The sequence below is a fragment of the Petaurus breviceps genome, unplaced genomic scaffold, assembly GCF_028583685.1.
Source record: "Petaurus breviceps papuanus isolate PSGF00001 unplaced genomic scaffold, PetGlider_PUasm1.0 98, whole genome shotgun sequence".
In the NCBI taxonomy this organism is placed as follows: domain Eukaryota; kingdom Metazoa; phylum Chordata; class Mammalia; order Diprotodontia; family Petauridae; genus Petaurus; species Petaurus breviceps.
This window is the reverse complement of record NW_027187460.1, coordinates 56,748,654-56,764,439: the sequence shown is the minus strand read 5'-3', so window position 1 is coordinate 56,764,439 and position 15,786 is coordinate 56,748,654. Positions and strand designations below refer to the sequence as shown.

Here is a 15,786-nt window from a genome sequence, read left to right as displayed (position 1 = left end):
ATTAACCCCAATATACCACTCTCTACCCACTCTAGATAAATGAGAATTTGCTATATTTTATTTTCAAAACTCAAATTCCACATATATAAACTACAGGCTCTAAACGCCACCTGGTGGTTAAGAAAAGCAATATTAGAACTATAAATTCACTGAAGAAAATCCACAAATTTGTCATTTGTGGCTTCAAATATGTGAAAGGACAGTCTTTCTCTCCAAATAATGATAAAATTTATTATTCCACCCTACTTCTCTCTCAAACTCTTGACCTTCATATGAAAGATAAGATGTGAGAAAGAAGTAGAAAAGAAAGTTGTGTATATGTACACATCTGAGGAGGTTTCTTTGTTTTCTCCCTTTCTATTCTAAGTAAAATACAATATTCTGGATTTCCATGGGGACTCCTAAAATATATTATTCCTCTAACCTCTTCCAAAAAACAAAGTTCTGTTATTGAAGGGATATTCCAAAATTCAGCCCTAAGTGAGAAGCAGATTTTCTAAACAATTATAAAATGACAATCGGGAGGAATGTTTTCAGGTGGTTTCTAATACTGTCTTCAGATTCTGAAATAACTTTCAATTTTTACAAAATCACATCAAAAGTCTGTATTGGCCGATTTTGAGATTTCCAGCTCTTATTACTCAGAAGATAAATAAATAAAAAAAAACAATCTAAGTTGAAACAGTTCAGAATTAACAAAATTACTTTCATGTAAATATTCTTATTTGATCCTCACAAATGCCCAGTGGTCAGTGGAGGTATATTACAGATGAAGAAACTGAGATTTGATGAAGTTAAATGACTTGCCCAAGGCCATATAGCAAATTATTGGAAGAAAGGGACTGGAGAACCCTACTCCTTCTTTCCCCTAGCTTTTATTCAAGAATAAATTAGAGGATTTAAAAAAAGTTGAAACTGAAACTTGGTAGTAAAGTGCTTGATTGAATCCATTTAATATACTTACCTGAAATTCTGAAGATTTAACCTACTTAAAAATTCTGTTGCTGGAGTAGTAATGAGTCAGCCTGTAAGGAGGTTTCTTTGACACCTGTAAGTTGCCCCACACCTGAAATAAAATCCTTCAGAAGGTGGGGCCACATTAACCAGAATAAAAATTCTTTAGCAAGAAGTCTAGTCAAGCTTTCCTCAAAGGTGCTGAAGAGGAAAGATGGTAAAGTCACTATTTGAACTTAGCCCTACAAAGATGCAATCAGCAGGATTTTTTTTTAACTCTTCAGATTGTTGATTCCACCTTAAAAATTTGCTGTGAAGTCAAGTAATCCTAGTATGAGATTTAGAGCTAAAAGGGGCTTTTAAGTAAGGGAAGTAGCATGGCATAGTAGAAAGAACATTGGACACGGCTAGAGATTCAAGTCCATCTCTGACACTTAGCAGCTGTATAACAAGTCACTAATTCTGAATATTAAATTCCTCATCTGTATGACTGCCTATAATTAAAAAAAAGTCAAATTAATGAAGGTTCACAGCAAACATAGCACCAATCTTTATTTACTATCAGTCTTTTATTCTCCTCGATGCAAAAAGTCTTTTCTCCCAAGTAGGTGAAAATGTTATCTTCATAGTAATTATTCTATTGGTTACTCTGGTACAGACTAACAGATGAATTTTACTATTAATTTCTAGACAGACCATTAAAAACAGCTATTTGCTAAATAGTTTAACTCTTGAATTTTATTTAGTTTTACTTCAACAAATTATTTTATGAAAATATTCAAGAAATTCCTCCTTTCTAACAATCAATTACAACTATTAATTTATTGAAATCATTACAAGTGGAGTATGCTAAAGTTAAAAGAAAGATGCAACACTTATCTTAGTAGGCATTATTTAAAATGTGTTTTAGAGTAAAAGAGCTACCAAAACTCCATAAACAATAGCTTATTTAAACAGAAAAAAATTAAAATATGGTGATTTAAAAGATAACCACAAAAGGGTCATTGGATTTCCCTGATTTACCAGGTGTGTGTGGAGGAGCAGGGGATGGTGGTGGTGGGTGGGGCTTTTCAGTCACTTCTAACTCTTTGTGACTTCATACATACAGGGTTTTGGCAGATACTGGAGTGATTTGCCATTTCCTTTTCCAGTTCATTTTACAAATAAGGAAACTGAGGCAAACAGGGTTAAGTGACTTGTCCAGGGTTATACAGCTAGCAAGTGTCTGAGGCTACTATGTCATTTAGCTGCCCCATATATGTGAGGATCAGAAGTGTTTCAATCATTTGATTTCAGATTTATCAGGTAAACGGTACCTGGTTAGGTGAACAAACAGGGAAATCTTCAACTGGTGGAATCAATCCTTGGGCTATCAATTGTCCATAAGAAGGAGGAGCTTCTCTTCTTAGTAATTCAGCTTCAACTCTTGACAACTGGGTTTCAAATGATCTTTTAAATGCAGAGAAAGGAAAGAAGAAAAGTTACTCCTAAATGTATCAACAAATACTTTACATTCAATTTTAGTACATTTTACATTTGTTTTTTGAATGCTATTATAAAAGTGAATTTTTTTCCATCCTAAACTTTAAGGATCTCAATTAAGTTTGATTTCTCTTTCCATGACTTGTGTCTCTTCTCTAAAGTGACAGTAAGAAATCTGTCACTGATCATATCTTAACCATTTCCAGGTACTTAAAAAGGACCAATGAGTGTCATGGATTCCTGAATGTTCTTATTTATGCAGCAGTATAAGAAAAGCTATTTTTAGGTCATTTATTACATGTATAAAGAATAGGTAAAGTGCAAATTTATTCTTTTGTGATATTGTATATTTGTGTAATCATATATATATGATTATATATATGTAATCATATAGTAATCATAATCATATATCATACATACATACATATATATATACACATACATATATACATATATGTAGTATAACAGTCCCTGGAAATAAAGGGCATAAAGTATTTGTTTTAAATTTTATTTGTAGTTTTTTTATAATCAAGTATCTTGACATATATAAAATCTGCATTATGTTCGGAGAGAGGATTAAAAGACAGCTTGAGGGACGGCTAGGTGGCGCAGTGAGTAAATTGCCAGCCCTGGAGTCAGGAGGACCCGAGTTTGGTTCTGGCCTCGGACACTTAACACACACACACACACACACACACACACACACACACACACACACACTAGCCATATAACCTTGGGCAAGTTACTTAACCCCAAGTACCCTCCAAAAAAAAAAAAGAAAAAAGGAAAAAAAGACAGCTTGAAAACTTCAGCTTATACAACACAGTTTCTCCAAGAAAAATTAAAAACAAGAACTGTTGGCTACGATTTTTTTTTTCTTATCTTGATTCAGAAAATAGGTTTTGGTAACCATGGTTGCTTCCTTAGGGGCTCTACTCTTTCATTTCTCAGGGGTCCCTCTCACATTCTGGTAAGAGTCGACACATATTATAAGGTCTATAGAGCTCATTATGCACATTCACAATAATCTTAAGAAGCATTACATTATCACAATTTTATAGAAAAGAAAACTTAGTCTCAGAAAAGTTAAGAGAGATACCCACGGTCAGTAAGAGCTAGTAAGTTAGTAAGAGCCCATAGCTAGTAAGAACTAGAGATAGATTAAATCTAGATCTCTTGATTCCAAGTCCAATGTTCTGTCCACTCTACCACCAAAGACAAAATTTGCTGTTTTTCTATCTTTTCCAGGTCTTTCCAATAAAACAATCTAAAGTATTTACCATTATTAAGAGCATTACTCTATTAGGGATAAATGTTGAGCAAAAAATTTTACTGTGCAGGAGTATAAATGATGTATGTTGATTTAATTCTGATACTGACCTTCTTTCAAACATTCTTAAAGAGTAGAGCTTACAAGTACATCCCAATGCAATGACAAGTAATAGTCCACAGATGAGACTCCCTATGACTGCTGCTGTTATTACTCTGGTAGGCACAATTACTGGACAGTTCTCTTCATCACTACCATCACCACAGTCATCTTGAGAATCACATACCCAGCTTTCAAAGACACATCGGTTATTTTTGCAATGAAAATTTCCTGGTTGGCAAAAAAAGCAGTTTTTTTCATCTGAGCCATTAGGGCAGTGATTCTGGTAGTTGCAACGGTCAGAACGAGGATAACAGACACCATTTCTTGAACAGGGAAATTCCTCCTTTTGGCACATGGTACAATTGACTTCATCCCTACCATTTGGGCAATGCCAGTACCCATCACAACGCTGTTGCTCAGTATAACAACCCCAGTTACCCCCACAGGGTATTTCCCAAGGCAAGCAGAAGCCATCTACTTGATAGGTAGCATTAAAACCTCGGGCAGCATTCACTTTATCAGCACAAAAATGCACTCTTATCTGCCCAGAAGAAGAAACAACTGTAAGAGGTGCATGAGAGTCAAAAGCAGTTAATACACGTAAAAGCTTGTGTGGATTTTCTTCTAATCCATCATATATTTTGACATAATCGCCATAACCAGTACCATCAAGCTTAAAGTCAGTGAAGCGCAAAATTACTTTGCGATGATCACCAGTGTCTATTAGCCAGGTGCAATTGCTTCCTGGAGGATAAAAGTCTGGATAATTGGGAGAATTAAAAGTACCATAAAAGTATTTTAACCACTGTCCACATGTTTGTACATCACAGTCTATTTCATCTCCTAGGTCAAGGCAGTCAATGTTCCCATCACATTTTAAGGATTCAGGAAGACAAGTATAAACTTTGGTAAATCGAGACAAGCATTGGAACTGGTTGTAAGCACAGGGTTGAAAAGAGGAAGCTGTTGGAGGATCAGCTTCTTTGGCACATATCTCTTCATCAGAATTGTCTCCACATTCATCCATGTTATTACATTTCCAAGTTTCAGGAATGCATTTTCCATTACCACAACGAAATTGATCACATGCACAATTTGGTTCATCAGATTTTCCTAGGGGTAAAGAGTGAGAAAACACATTATTTTACACAGATAAAATACTATTTCAAAGATAAAAGCAAATAGAACTTTAGTAATTATAAAATAATTTTATATTATTTGAACAAAACACAAATTATGACAATATTCTTCACATGAGGATATTTTACTGCTTAAAATTTAGTAAAATGCTCTAAAATGTCTGAATAAAAGAGTCTTTAGGATATACTATATGTTTAAGAATTTAAAAATAGGCCTATACTAGACCAGTAATATCAGAAGTTTTTCAGTTTTATATAGTTTTATGCAACTGTCAAATATTTTCATTTTCCAAATATATTCTTTACTTCTCCATGGAAGATGTATTACAAATGGCAGGTCCTATTTTTCCTTCTGAGTAATATAGGAAGGGGTCACCTAATAATTGAATAGACTTTTGTTGGTAAGTGATAATCACAAAATTCTGTTAAGATTGGTTTCTTTATTAAATAATTTATTCATTGGTTGCATATGGTAGGTAATTAATAATTAACTGTCAAAATGAACTGATACACAGTTGATAGAAAACATTTCACAAGCAAATGCTTAAGTTAAACATCACAGAGAGGATGTCATGTCAATACTTAGGAGAATCATACTGATGGTCTAATTCTACCTATATATCATATATAACATATATATAATATATTAAGAATCAGTAAAATATTAAGATTTTTAATCCAGTTCCTAAGGCACAAAGTACCATTCGCAATTACTTAAACCCTGAAACATTTTAGTTAATAAAGATTTACTGACTCAGGTCTTTTGGTAAAACTGAAAACTGCAACTGAGATAGAGTAAGAGGGTCAAGCAGAAAATAAGGAAATTCTGAAACACTCTGCTTACAGATGTTGAATTAGAAGAAACATTATATGAAATATTTTATGGAGGTCAATTTTTCATTTTATAATAGAGAACTGGGATCAACTAGGCAACCTACAAAAAAATAACATTAAGATTAACTCTAACTGAAATGAACCCACTGACCAATGAGTAGATTACATTTTGATTATTTTACCTGTTTATTTGCAACTACAGGAAACTGAAGATTTCCTATCCCCACAATTTGTATTTCACACTTAATTTGCTCAATTTAATGTTTTTTTGTTGACATCACAACACTCCATGCACTTCACTTAAAGTCAGATATTTGTAAAAATAGCATTCAACTTATTATTTTAGACCTTGTTTATTTTTATTGTTAAATACTAAATTCTAATAGAAAAAAATAACAGCCTGTTTAGCTCTCTCCACAGCAGTTATAAAACAGAAGATAGTCAACTGGTGCTAATTAAGTACTTCTTACAAATGGAGAGAGAAGAGTATATCAAATAAGTTCAACTCTTACAAACCAGATAATCTCTACTTGGGAAGGCATATTCAACAATCAGGAAAGAGCTGTGCACATGCGCTGTCTATGAGGTTTGTGAATGAGAACAGAGCTGAACAATATAAGCATGGTGACATCAGCACCATCTCTAGTAAGGCTGCTTTGCACAGGAGCTTTTTCACATAGGGTTTGGATCTTTACTGCTCCCCTTCTTTCTTTTCATTTATATAAGAACCCTTGTTATTGATTTATTATCCTCCTATCCTGCCTACTCTTTCTTCCTTGTGTCCAACAGGAAATACCCTTTTCTACCATGATTTAACAAGCTTTAGCTCCAATGATTTACTCTTGTACAGTTCCAAAGCTTAATAGATTGTTAAATACAAACTGAAAGACTGGGCATAACTGAAAACTAATTTCCTAAAGGTTTCGGAAAAATGGCGTGACACACACACACACACACACACACAGACGCACACACAGACACACACACCCCACAAAAGGAAAAACATAAGAACTCAAGAGATGAGGGAATGAAAGAGGGAGAGGGAGAGAGAGAAAGGAGGAGAGGAAGAGAAGGGAAGAGAGAGAAAGGGGGAAAAGACAAAGAATGCAATCTATTTTTTCCATTCATTCACTTACTTTTCACTCTATAAACAACTTAAGTTTCTTAAGTAATCACAAGAGGACAAAAAGAAGTGGGGAAAAAAAGTACACAGAAGATAAAAATTATGACATCATAATATTATTCTTATTCTCAAATCATTTTGCTCAATTATTTTCATGAATTCTCCAGGGTATCCTCATCAAATACATACACACACTATATAGAAAATCTGTCCTGGTACCTCCTGTAATTCAGTGTTTAGAGATAAAGAAGTCTTATTTTCCAACATCTCTTTCCTTTTTTTTTATTTATTAATAGGGGGGTGGGAGGAGTGCTCAATTCTTTCACTTTTTTTTGAGACAAGCTCTGTTCAAAGCCCATTGTTTGATGCATAACCTTTGGGTTTGTGAAGAGGGAAGGGAAAGACCCAGATATAGGTATGTAAGAAATAGATCTGAGATATTTAAAGGGAATTTTGAACAAGACAGTACACCAAACTTATTCTTCTTCTGGGATTATAAATGGAATACAGCTTTAAGCATGTCAACATTCCTACTCAATCAATTCTAGTAGCTCACTATTTCCTTTATATCAAATATAAACATCCTTTGCTCAGTTTCTAAAATCCTTTATGATGCAGTACCAATCTATCTCCCCAGACTCACTGTGCACCAGTCTCATTCAGACACTGCAATCTAGTCACACTGGCTTTCTCCCTGCTCCTTACCTAGTGCACTCTATCTTCCATCCTTGTGCTTTTGTGTATCTCCTCATGTATTCAACACATTCCCTGCTACCTGCACCTCTTTAAAATCCCTCTTTGAACTCCAAGACACAGCTTAAGCATCACTTTCCAGATTCCACCAAATGCTAGTGCCCTCCCTAACTATATTATACTTAATTATTTTACTCTGCATTTATTTGTGTTTATTCTCCTTATATCTATTCTGTATATACTTAGTATTTCCTATCTCCCCTATTACACTGGAAAGTCCTTGAGAGTATTTTGTATGCCCTGTTCAAACTGAATCTCAGACACTTACTAGCTGTGTGCTCCTGGGTTTATTCATTTAGTCACTTTGTCTACCTCAATTTTCTCAACTGCAAAATAGTAGCACCTACCTTGCACAATTGTTGTGAGCCTCAAATGAGATAATATTTAGTACAGCATCTGGCACATATAATAATCTTTCCTTCCCTCACTCCCTCCTTCTTTCTCTTCATTAAGTACCTAGAGTAGCTAAACTAGTCTGAATCAGGCAAGGGATTCAGACCGATGATGTCTTTGTTCTAGGTGAGTATGGAGGTTTAGAGCTATCATATCTGACCTCTAACAACCTACCCCCCTGCCAATATCAGATTCAATCTAAGGGAATGCTTCAAACAATTATGCCAGTGTCTAATGTTAGGATTCAATTAACCTTTACGTAAAAGGACACTGTTAATACTGTTGCCCTCTATTCAAATAATAGCTCAATCTCTAAAGTTTGACATTTTTTCTTCTTTTATACACACCTGAAAAATATGCCAGTCTGAAACCTTTCCTAGAGATGCTGTCATCAGAATGGAATTTGATCCAAACGTGGTCCTGTGAAGAAATATATGGTGGTGGAATAGTGGAGCCACAAGCTCTGTAACTTTCAACATTCTTGAAGGTTTCTATTGTCAACCAATCCAAATTGCATCGCCTTGATCCCTGAATATCAAAATCCTGAAAACTGCAAAAAATAAGTCAGACAGTGATATTAAAATGAACAATTTTAAATAAAATTATTTTAATTTATCTTTACAATGTAATGGTAATTCCAATATTCCATAAATATAAATTGAAAAACCTTTCTCCAAAGAAACATTACATTTTTCTTTCTGGCTCACTATAGCCATGGTGCATACTGTGATTTTTTTCCTGTATATGAACCAACTATCTATCTCCTATTAAAATAAAGGAAATCATAGAATCACAGAATATAGGGTAAAAATCAATTTAAAAAAATTAATGTCTTGGGGCAACTAGGTGGTGCAATGGATAGAACATTGGTCCTAGGGTCTGAAGAACTTGAGTTCAAATCCAGTCTCAGACACTAACTAGTTGTGTGACCCTGAGCAAGTCACTTAACCCTGATTGCCTCCAAAAAAGAAAAAATTAACGTCTTACAAAAGCAAATATTGTCAGTTTAGAAAAGAGTGAAAGCAATAGAAGTCACTAATTGTATATGATCATCTCAGAGAGTTGAGGAGAGATATGGAATAGCTGCCAGTGGGGATGGAGGAATCAAGAAAAAGGTTTTTGAGGATAGGGAAGATGTAGACATTTGTAGGCAACAGGGAAGCCGTCAGGAGACAGCAAGAAATTGAAGATAAGAGAGGGAGTGGAGATGACAAAACAGGAAATCTGTTGGAGAAAATGTGATGGAAAGGAATCACAAATGAATGTAGAGGAGTTTACCTTGGCAAAGAGAAGAGACATCTCTTGAGAGAGGTGTGAAGAATATAGCGTGGGAAAGCACATGAGTGTTGTGAGATGAGGAGAATAAAAGCAACTGTGGGAAATGGCCTAAATTTTTTCAGTGAAATACAAGCCAAAGTTCTTATTTAAAAGAATGGGGAAAAGAAGAGTCATAGGGAGTTTGAAGAAGAATGAAATGGTTTGGAAAAGCCCACTGTGGTGACCGGAAGAATGAATTAATTAAGGAAGTGTAGAAGAATCTCCTTGCTGCAGTGAGAGCCCAGTTAAGATTATGTAATGCAAATTTGTAGTAGACCCAATCAAGACAGTTTCATGATTTCCCCCACTGCCATTTAGCAGAACAAGATTAGTAGCAAAGGCAGCAAATAGTAAGTGATGCAAAGTTGCATTATTATTAGCAGAGCATTATAAGAAAAAAAAAGCTAATATTGTCAGACCAAATAAAATTATTTACTTGAGAAACAGAAAAACTGGTATTTATAACAGCTAATAAGTACTCAAATAGTGTGATTATAATAACATCAGATTTTAAATTCAGATGATGAGTTTCTTTATTTTTTCTAAAGGAATTTATTTCCTTAGAGGATATAAAATCCCCTAATACTTTTGAACTTCACTGGTGATCCAATAATATTCCATTCTATTCAAAGTTTTTCTAGAGTAAACGGAAGTCTCCTACTGGAAAAATTCATTTTAAAGGATCTCTACATATTAATAGATTCAGTTATACTACAGATCAAATGAAGCATGTCCTTCATGTATACTGATGCACTGCACCTCTCTCATTACCACCTTTCAGATGACTCTTATACTATTCCCTCCCTTTATCTCCTTACTGAGCTCTACAAACAAGAGCTCAATGTTACTGATCTCTAGAAAGGAAAAAAAAAATACTCGAACCAATATTAGCAGTAGATAAGACGACTCTACTAAATTATATAAGCTAACAAGTTCTCACAAGAAGTTAAGAAATCCCACCCAGTCCCTCAGGCTTGCAACATAAGAAGTCATCCCAAATTCTTCTTTATCTCTCACTTCCTTTATCCAAGCTGTTGCCAAGACCCACTGATTTCACCTTTACAACACATCTCTCCAATATGGCCCCTTCTGTCTTCTGACACCGCCACCACTCTGGTACAGGCTTTCATCACCTCATGCTTTGATTAGTACAATAGCCTGCTAGTAAGTCTGCCTGCCTTAAGTCTTTCCCCTTCTCTAATCCATCCTCCCCATTCAGCCACTAAAGTGATTTTCCTAAATTGCAGGTTTGATTATGTCGATCGATCTCACCCCACTTTTTTTTTTGCCTTTTTTTTTGGAGGGGGAAGGTAGGGCAATTGGGGTTAAGTGACTTGCCCAAGGTCACACAGCTAGTAAGTGTTAAGTGTCTGGGGCTGGATTTGAACTCTGGTCTTGCCGACTCCAGGGCCACCTACGCACCTAGCCGCCCCAATCTCACCCCACTTTACCTCCTCTAGCCATACTTACTAAACTCCAGCAGTTGCCTATTGTTTCCAGGAACAAATATAAAATACTCTATTTGGCACTAGCACTAGCTACTTGACTCTGGGCAAATCATTTAACCTCAAGTTTAAATTTCAAGTTCAAATCATTTAGCCTCAAGTTCTTCAACTATAAGGTAGGGTATAAGGATCAAATGAAATAATATCTGTAAAGAGCCTGACACATACAAGGTACTATATAAATGCTAGCTGCTGCTGCTACTACTACTACTACTACTTTCTGAACTGAAAGTCAAAAATAAACAAACAAAAAACTGACATTACAAGAATGATTGTGTTTTACTGATACTAAAAAAATGAGGGCAGCTAGGTGGTACACTGGATAGAGGGCCAGGCCTGGAATAAGGAAGACTCATCTTCCTGAGTTCAAATTTGACCTCACCCAGACACTTACTAGCTATATAACCCTGGGTAAGTCACTTAACCCTGTTACTCAAGTTCCTCATAAATGGCAAACCACTTCACTGTCTTTGCCTAGAAAACCCTAAATGGGTCACAAAATGTCAGACACAATTGAAAAATGACTAAACAACAGCAACTAAAAGAAATGTATTAACTGAGAATTTTAACTGATTAACCAATCAATAAAACCTTATTAGGCAGCTAATATGTATCAGGCATTGTCTAAGTACTGGTGTTACACTTCACTTGAGGAAGTCAACATGTATTTAGATAAATATGGTTGGGGAGGGAAATGACTATAAAATCTAGTCCACCAATACGAGAAATTAACCAAATTCACTTTTTAATTCAGCGTTATACATTCTCTATCCTCAGTAAAATAAGAAAACATTTCAAAGTATGTGAATTTGTGTATTATTTTTCTTATGTCACGTTGCATATTGTTACTTTGATGTTTTTCTGCTTGTAATGCTCTCCCTCTTCAACTACTTCTTATGGAAACTCGTACCTCCATTTAAAGTTCAGCTAATGCCACCTTCTACAAGAGACTTTTCTGATGCCACCATTTAATCACCTACAATAGTTTAAAAATTGTTTGTAGTTATTTTGCATGATTCTCAAATCTACCTTTTCTGCTCCAATCTCTCTGCTGACCTACAATCTCCCATCTTTAACTGCCTTTCAGACATATCTGTATGTCCAATAGACATCTTAAACTCAGTGTATCCAAATCAGAGCTCATTATCTTTCCTCTCAAAACTCTCCCTATTTCCTTCCCTCCCTATTACTGTAGAAGACACTACCATCCTTAAGGTCCTCCAGTCACAACCTAGGAGCCATCTTGAACTCCTCACTGTCACCCCTCCCCACATGCAAGCTGTTGCCAAAGTTTGCCAATTTCACCTTTGCAACATTTGCTGAATAAGTCCCCTTCTATCCTCTGACACTGCTACCCGTGTTTCCCCAATAATAAGACACTGTCTTATTATTTTTTTTTGGAAAGAAAAACACCAGAGGGCTTATTTTCAGGAGAGGGCTTATGTTGTCCTGCCTCAGCTGCCTCCTCCGCGGCACTGCTGTCAATGGCGCCAGCAAGCAAATCACTGGGGAAGAACAGGATGACGCGCTCACTGCTGCAGCTCTGATTGGATGCAGCTCGGAGCGCTGCGTGTGTTTCACGGGTGGGGGGGGGATGGGATGGTGCATACAGAGGGTACCGTAATGTAGCGTGTAGCGCAGGGGATCACCTTCACTACAGTAGCAATCTCAATAGGGCTTATTTTCGAGGAATCTTACACAGTAAGGGGAGGGCTTATTTTCAGGATAGGTCTTATTATCGGGGAAACACAGTACCTCTTGGGTATAGGCCATCATTACCTCATGCCTAGATTACTGCAATAATCTGCTGATGGGTCTGCCTGCCACATGTCTCTTCTCACTCCAATTCACCCTCCATTTAGCTACTAAACTGATTTTCCTAAAGCACAGGTCCTATCATGTCAGCATCCTGCTCAGTAAATTCCAGTGGCTTCCTACTGTTTCTAGGAGTACATACAAAATGTTCTCTTTCAACATTCAAAGCTCTTCATAACTTAGCCCCCTCCTACCTCTCCTCTCCTGTCTTGTCACACATCACTCCCCAACATATACTCTATGATTCAGTGACACTGGATTCCTGGCTGTTCCAAAAACAAGACACACCAACACTCTGCTCTGGGCATTTTTTTCTGGCTGTCCTTCATGCCTAGTATACTCTTCCTCCTCAATCCCAACTATTAACATCCCTGACTTCCTGTAAGCCCCAATTAAAATTCTACCTTCTACAGGTGCCTTTCTCAAATGCCTTTTAATTCCAGTGCCTTCTGTTCATTATTTCTAACTTATCCTATTCGTAGCTCACTTTGTATATATTTGTTGGCATGTTGTCTCCCCCATTAGATGGTAAGCTCTTTGAGGGCAGGGACTGTCTTTTGCCTGTTTTAAAATCCCTAACACTTAGCAGTATGCCTGGTACACAGCAGACACTTAATAAATGTTTACAAATAATTATCCATGAACATGTTCCCCTATCCCTCCCCCAACAGGATGTAAGCTCCTTCAGAAAGCGATTTTTCTTTTTTTTCTCTATACTTAGCACTTACCATAACACAGTGTAATGGAAATGCAGATTTAAAGATCTTCCCTGCCCCTAGGCTAACGTGCACCTGGAGCCTGGGGTGGGAGGCTTGTTTTTCAGTAGATACTTCTTGATTGGCCAGTGGGTCAATAAGGTTGTTACATTCTCTGAGCCAGGGGAAGGCTATATAAGCCCTGATGTGTAGCTTTGTTTTGGGACTCACTTTGAGAAGTGTTCTGTGATTTGATCTGAATTCTGGGGAGCCGTTGTTGAGAGTCCCCCGGCTTTGAAAAACCCAGAATGTGGAAACCCAGATGTTGACTGGGTATGGATGTAATGGTTGGACAGTTTGGAAATCTGTCTACTTGATGTTTCTGTCTTGATAATTATGCCTGTATACTTTGAGGTTCAGGGTGCTGACCTTTTCTCCTGAACAAGGTAAACGATATATGTCTGACTGATTAAAGTAAGCTTGTTAACCCATTTTGAGTTGCTTTCCTTTAACAAAGCAGATCCAAGAACCTGTGGTAGCTGCAAACCCTGAGAACGCTTGGGGTGCTTGCTGCTACACACAGTAACTGGCAATCTTTCAATAAGCATTTATTAAGCCCTTATGTCTATGCACTAGGCACTGTGCTAACTAGGGATGCAAAGAAAGGCAAAAATAGTCCCTGCTCTCAAGGAGTTTATATTCTAATAGGTGAAAGCATTATATGCATAAATGTAAGGTAGTGAGAGTTTCCTTAGAAGAGAAGGCACCATTATTTGGGAGGATCAGGAAAAGCTACCTCTAAGAAACCAGAATTTCTTAGAGGCAAATATGATGGGCAAGATGCATATGGACATATGCATAAAGGACAGCAAGGTCAAAGGCACAGAAATGGGAAATGGGGTGTCATGTGTGCACAACAGCAAGCTGGTCAGTATGGCTGGACTGTGTACATGCACAGGGAAAAAAAATAAGTATTTTTGCCTAATGTATATGCAAAAATCAGAAGGGGCCAGATTTGAAAAGTTTTAAATGCTAAATAGAAGAGTTTATATTTGATCCTAGATTTAGGAGGGAACCACTAGAGTTTTACTGAGTAAATGCGTATGGGAGTGGAATGGGGAGGGGGGTCAGACTAAAACTTTAGGAAAATCACTTTGGCAGCTGAATGGAGGATAGACTGCAATATAGAAGAGATTTGAGGGTGGGTGTCCAATTAGAAAGCTCTTAAAATAGGCTAGACAAGAGCTTAGCATAAAAGTTAGAACTAGAATGGTGGTTGTGTGACTAAAGAGAATATATGTGAGATATGGTGTAGAGGAAGAAATAACAAGCTTTAGCAAATGACAATATGTGAAGTAAGACACAGGGATTGAGGAAACTGAGGTTACAAACCTGGGTGACTTGGAAATATACTAATGCATGATAGTAATAGGGTAGTTTGGAAGAGGGGAGGTAAAGAAAGGGAAGATAAGTTCTGTCTTGATATGCTGATATGCTGACTTTGAGATACCTAGTTTGAAATATCTAAATTAGGCAACTGATGATGGGCAGTCAGGATTGAAGCTCTAGAGAGAGACCAGAGCTGCATAAGAAGATCTGGGATTTATCTGCATAGATATGACAAATGAATCTATGGAAGCTGATTGGAGCTATGATTGAGAGACTATAGACAAAAAAGAGAATAGCGCTAAGGAAAGGGGACTAGGGGACACCCACAGTTAGGAGGAGTGACATGGATGGAGATAAAGCAAAGAAGGAACAGTGAGACAGGTAGAAGAACCAAGGGCAAGTGATCACAAAAAACCCAGAGGGAAAGTATCCAAGAGGAGAAGATGTCTTCAGTGTGAAAGGCTGCAAGGGAGGTCTAGAAAGATGACAATTAGAAAAGGTCATTTGATTTGGCAATTAAGAGATCATTAGTAACTTTGGAGAGAGCAATTTTAGTTGAATGCTATGGTTAGAAGATATGCTGCAATAGGTTAAGAAGTCAATGAAGGCAGAAGTAGAAGACTCTAGTATAGATTTTTTTTTTCTAAGAAGTTTAGCTAAGGGGCAGCTAGGTGACACAGTGAATAGAGCACGGACCCTGGAGTGAGAAGGACCTGAGTTCAAATCTGACCTTAGACACTCGACACTTAAGTGACCTTGGGCAAGTCACTTAACCCCAACTTCCCTGTCTTCCCCCCTCCAAAAATATATATATTTAGCAGAGAAAGGGAGAAGAGATGTTGGATAATCTCTGACAAAGGATATTTTTTTAAGGATGGAGAGACTTGGTGTGCTTCTAGGCAGCAGGGATGGAAATCAATAGAAAGAAACTGAAGACTAAAAAGAATAGGGATAATGATGGGTACAATCTGCTGTAGAAGATAGGCAGAGACAAGATGGGATGAAGGGGTTGACC

At 36.8% G+C, this 15,786-nt stretch overlaps 1 protein-coding gene across 2 annotated transcripts in view; it reads right to left on the bottom strand.

Moving 5' to 3' along the window:
- LRP12 (LDL receptor related protein 12) overlaps positions 1 to 15,786 on the bottom strand; it is a 142,727-nt gene that overhangs the window by 11,019 nt on the left and 115,922 nt on the right. For both annotated transcript variants that reach the window (XM_069081029.1, XM_069081028.1), the window contains 3 exons: positions 8,398 to 8,600; positions 3,817 to 4,921; positions 2,271 to 2,403 (listed from right to left, as the gene is read on the bottom strand). In XM_069081029.1, coding sequence (XP_068937130.1) covers positions 2,271 to 2,403; positions 3,817 to 4,921; positions 8,398 to 8,600 — 1,441 coding nt within the window. The remainder of the gene's footprint in view (positions 1 to 2,270; positions 2,404 to 3,816; positions 4,922 to 8,397; positions 8,601 to 15,786) is intronic.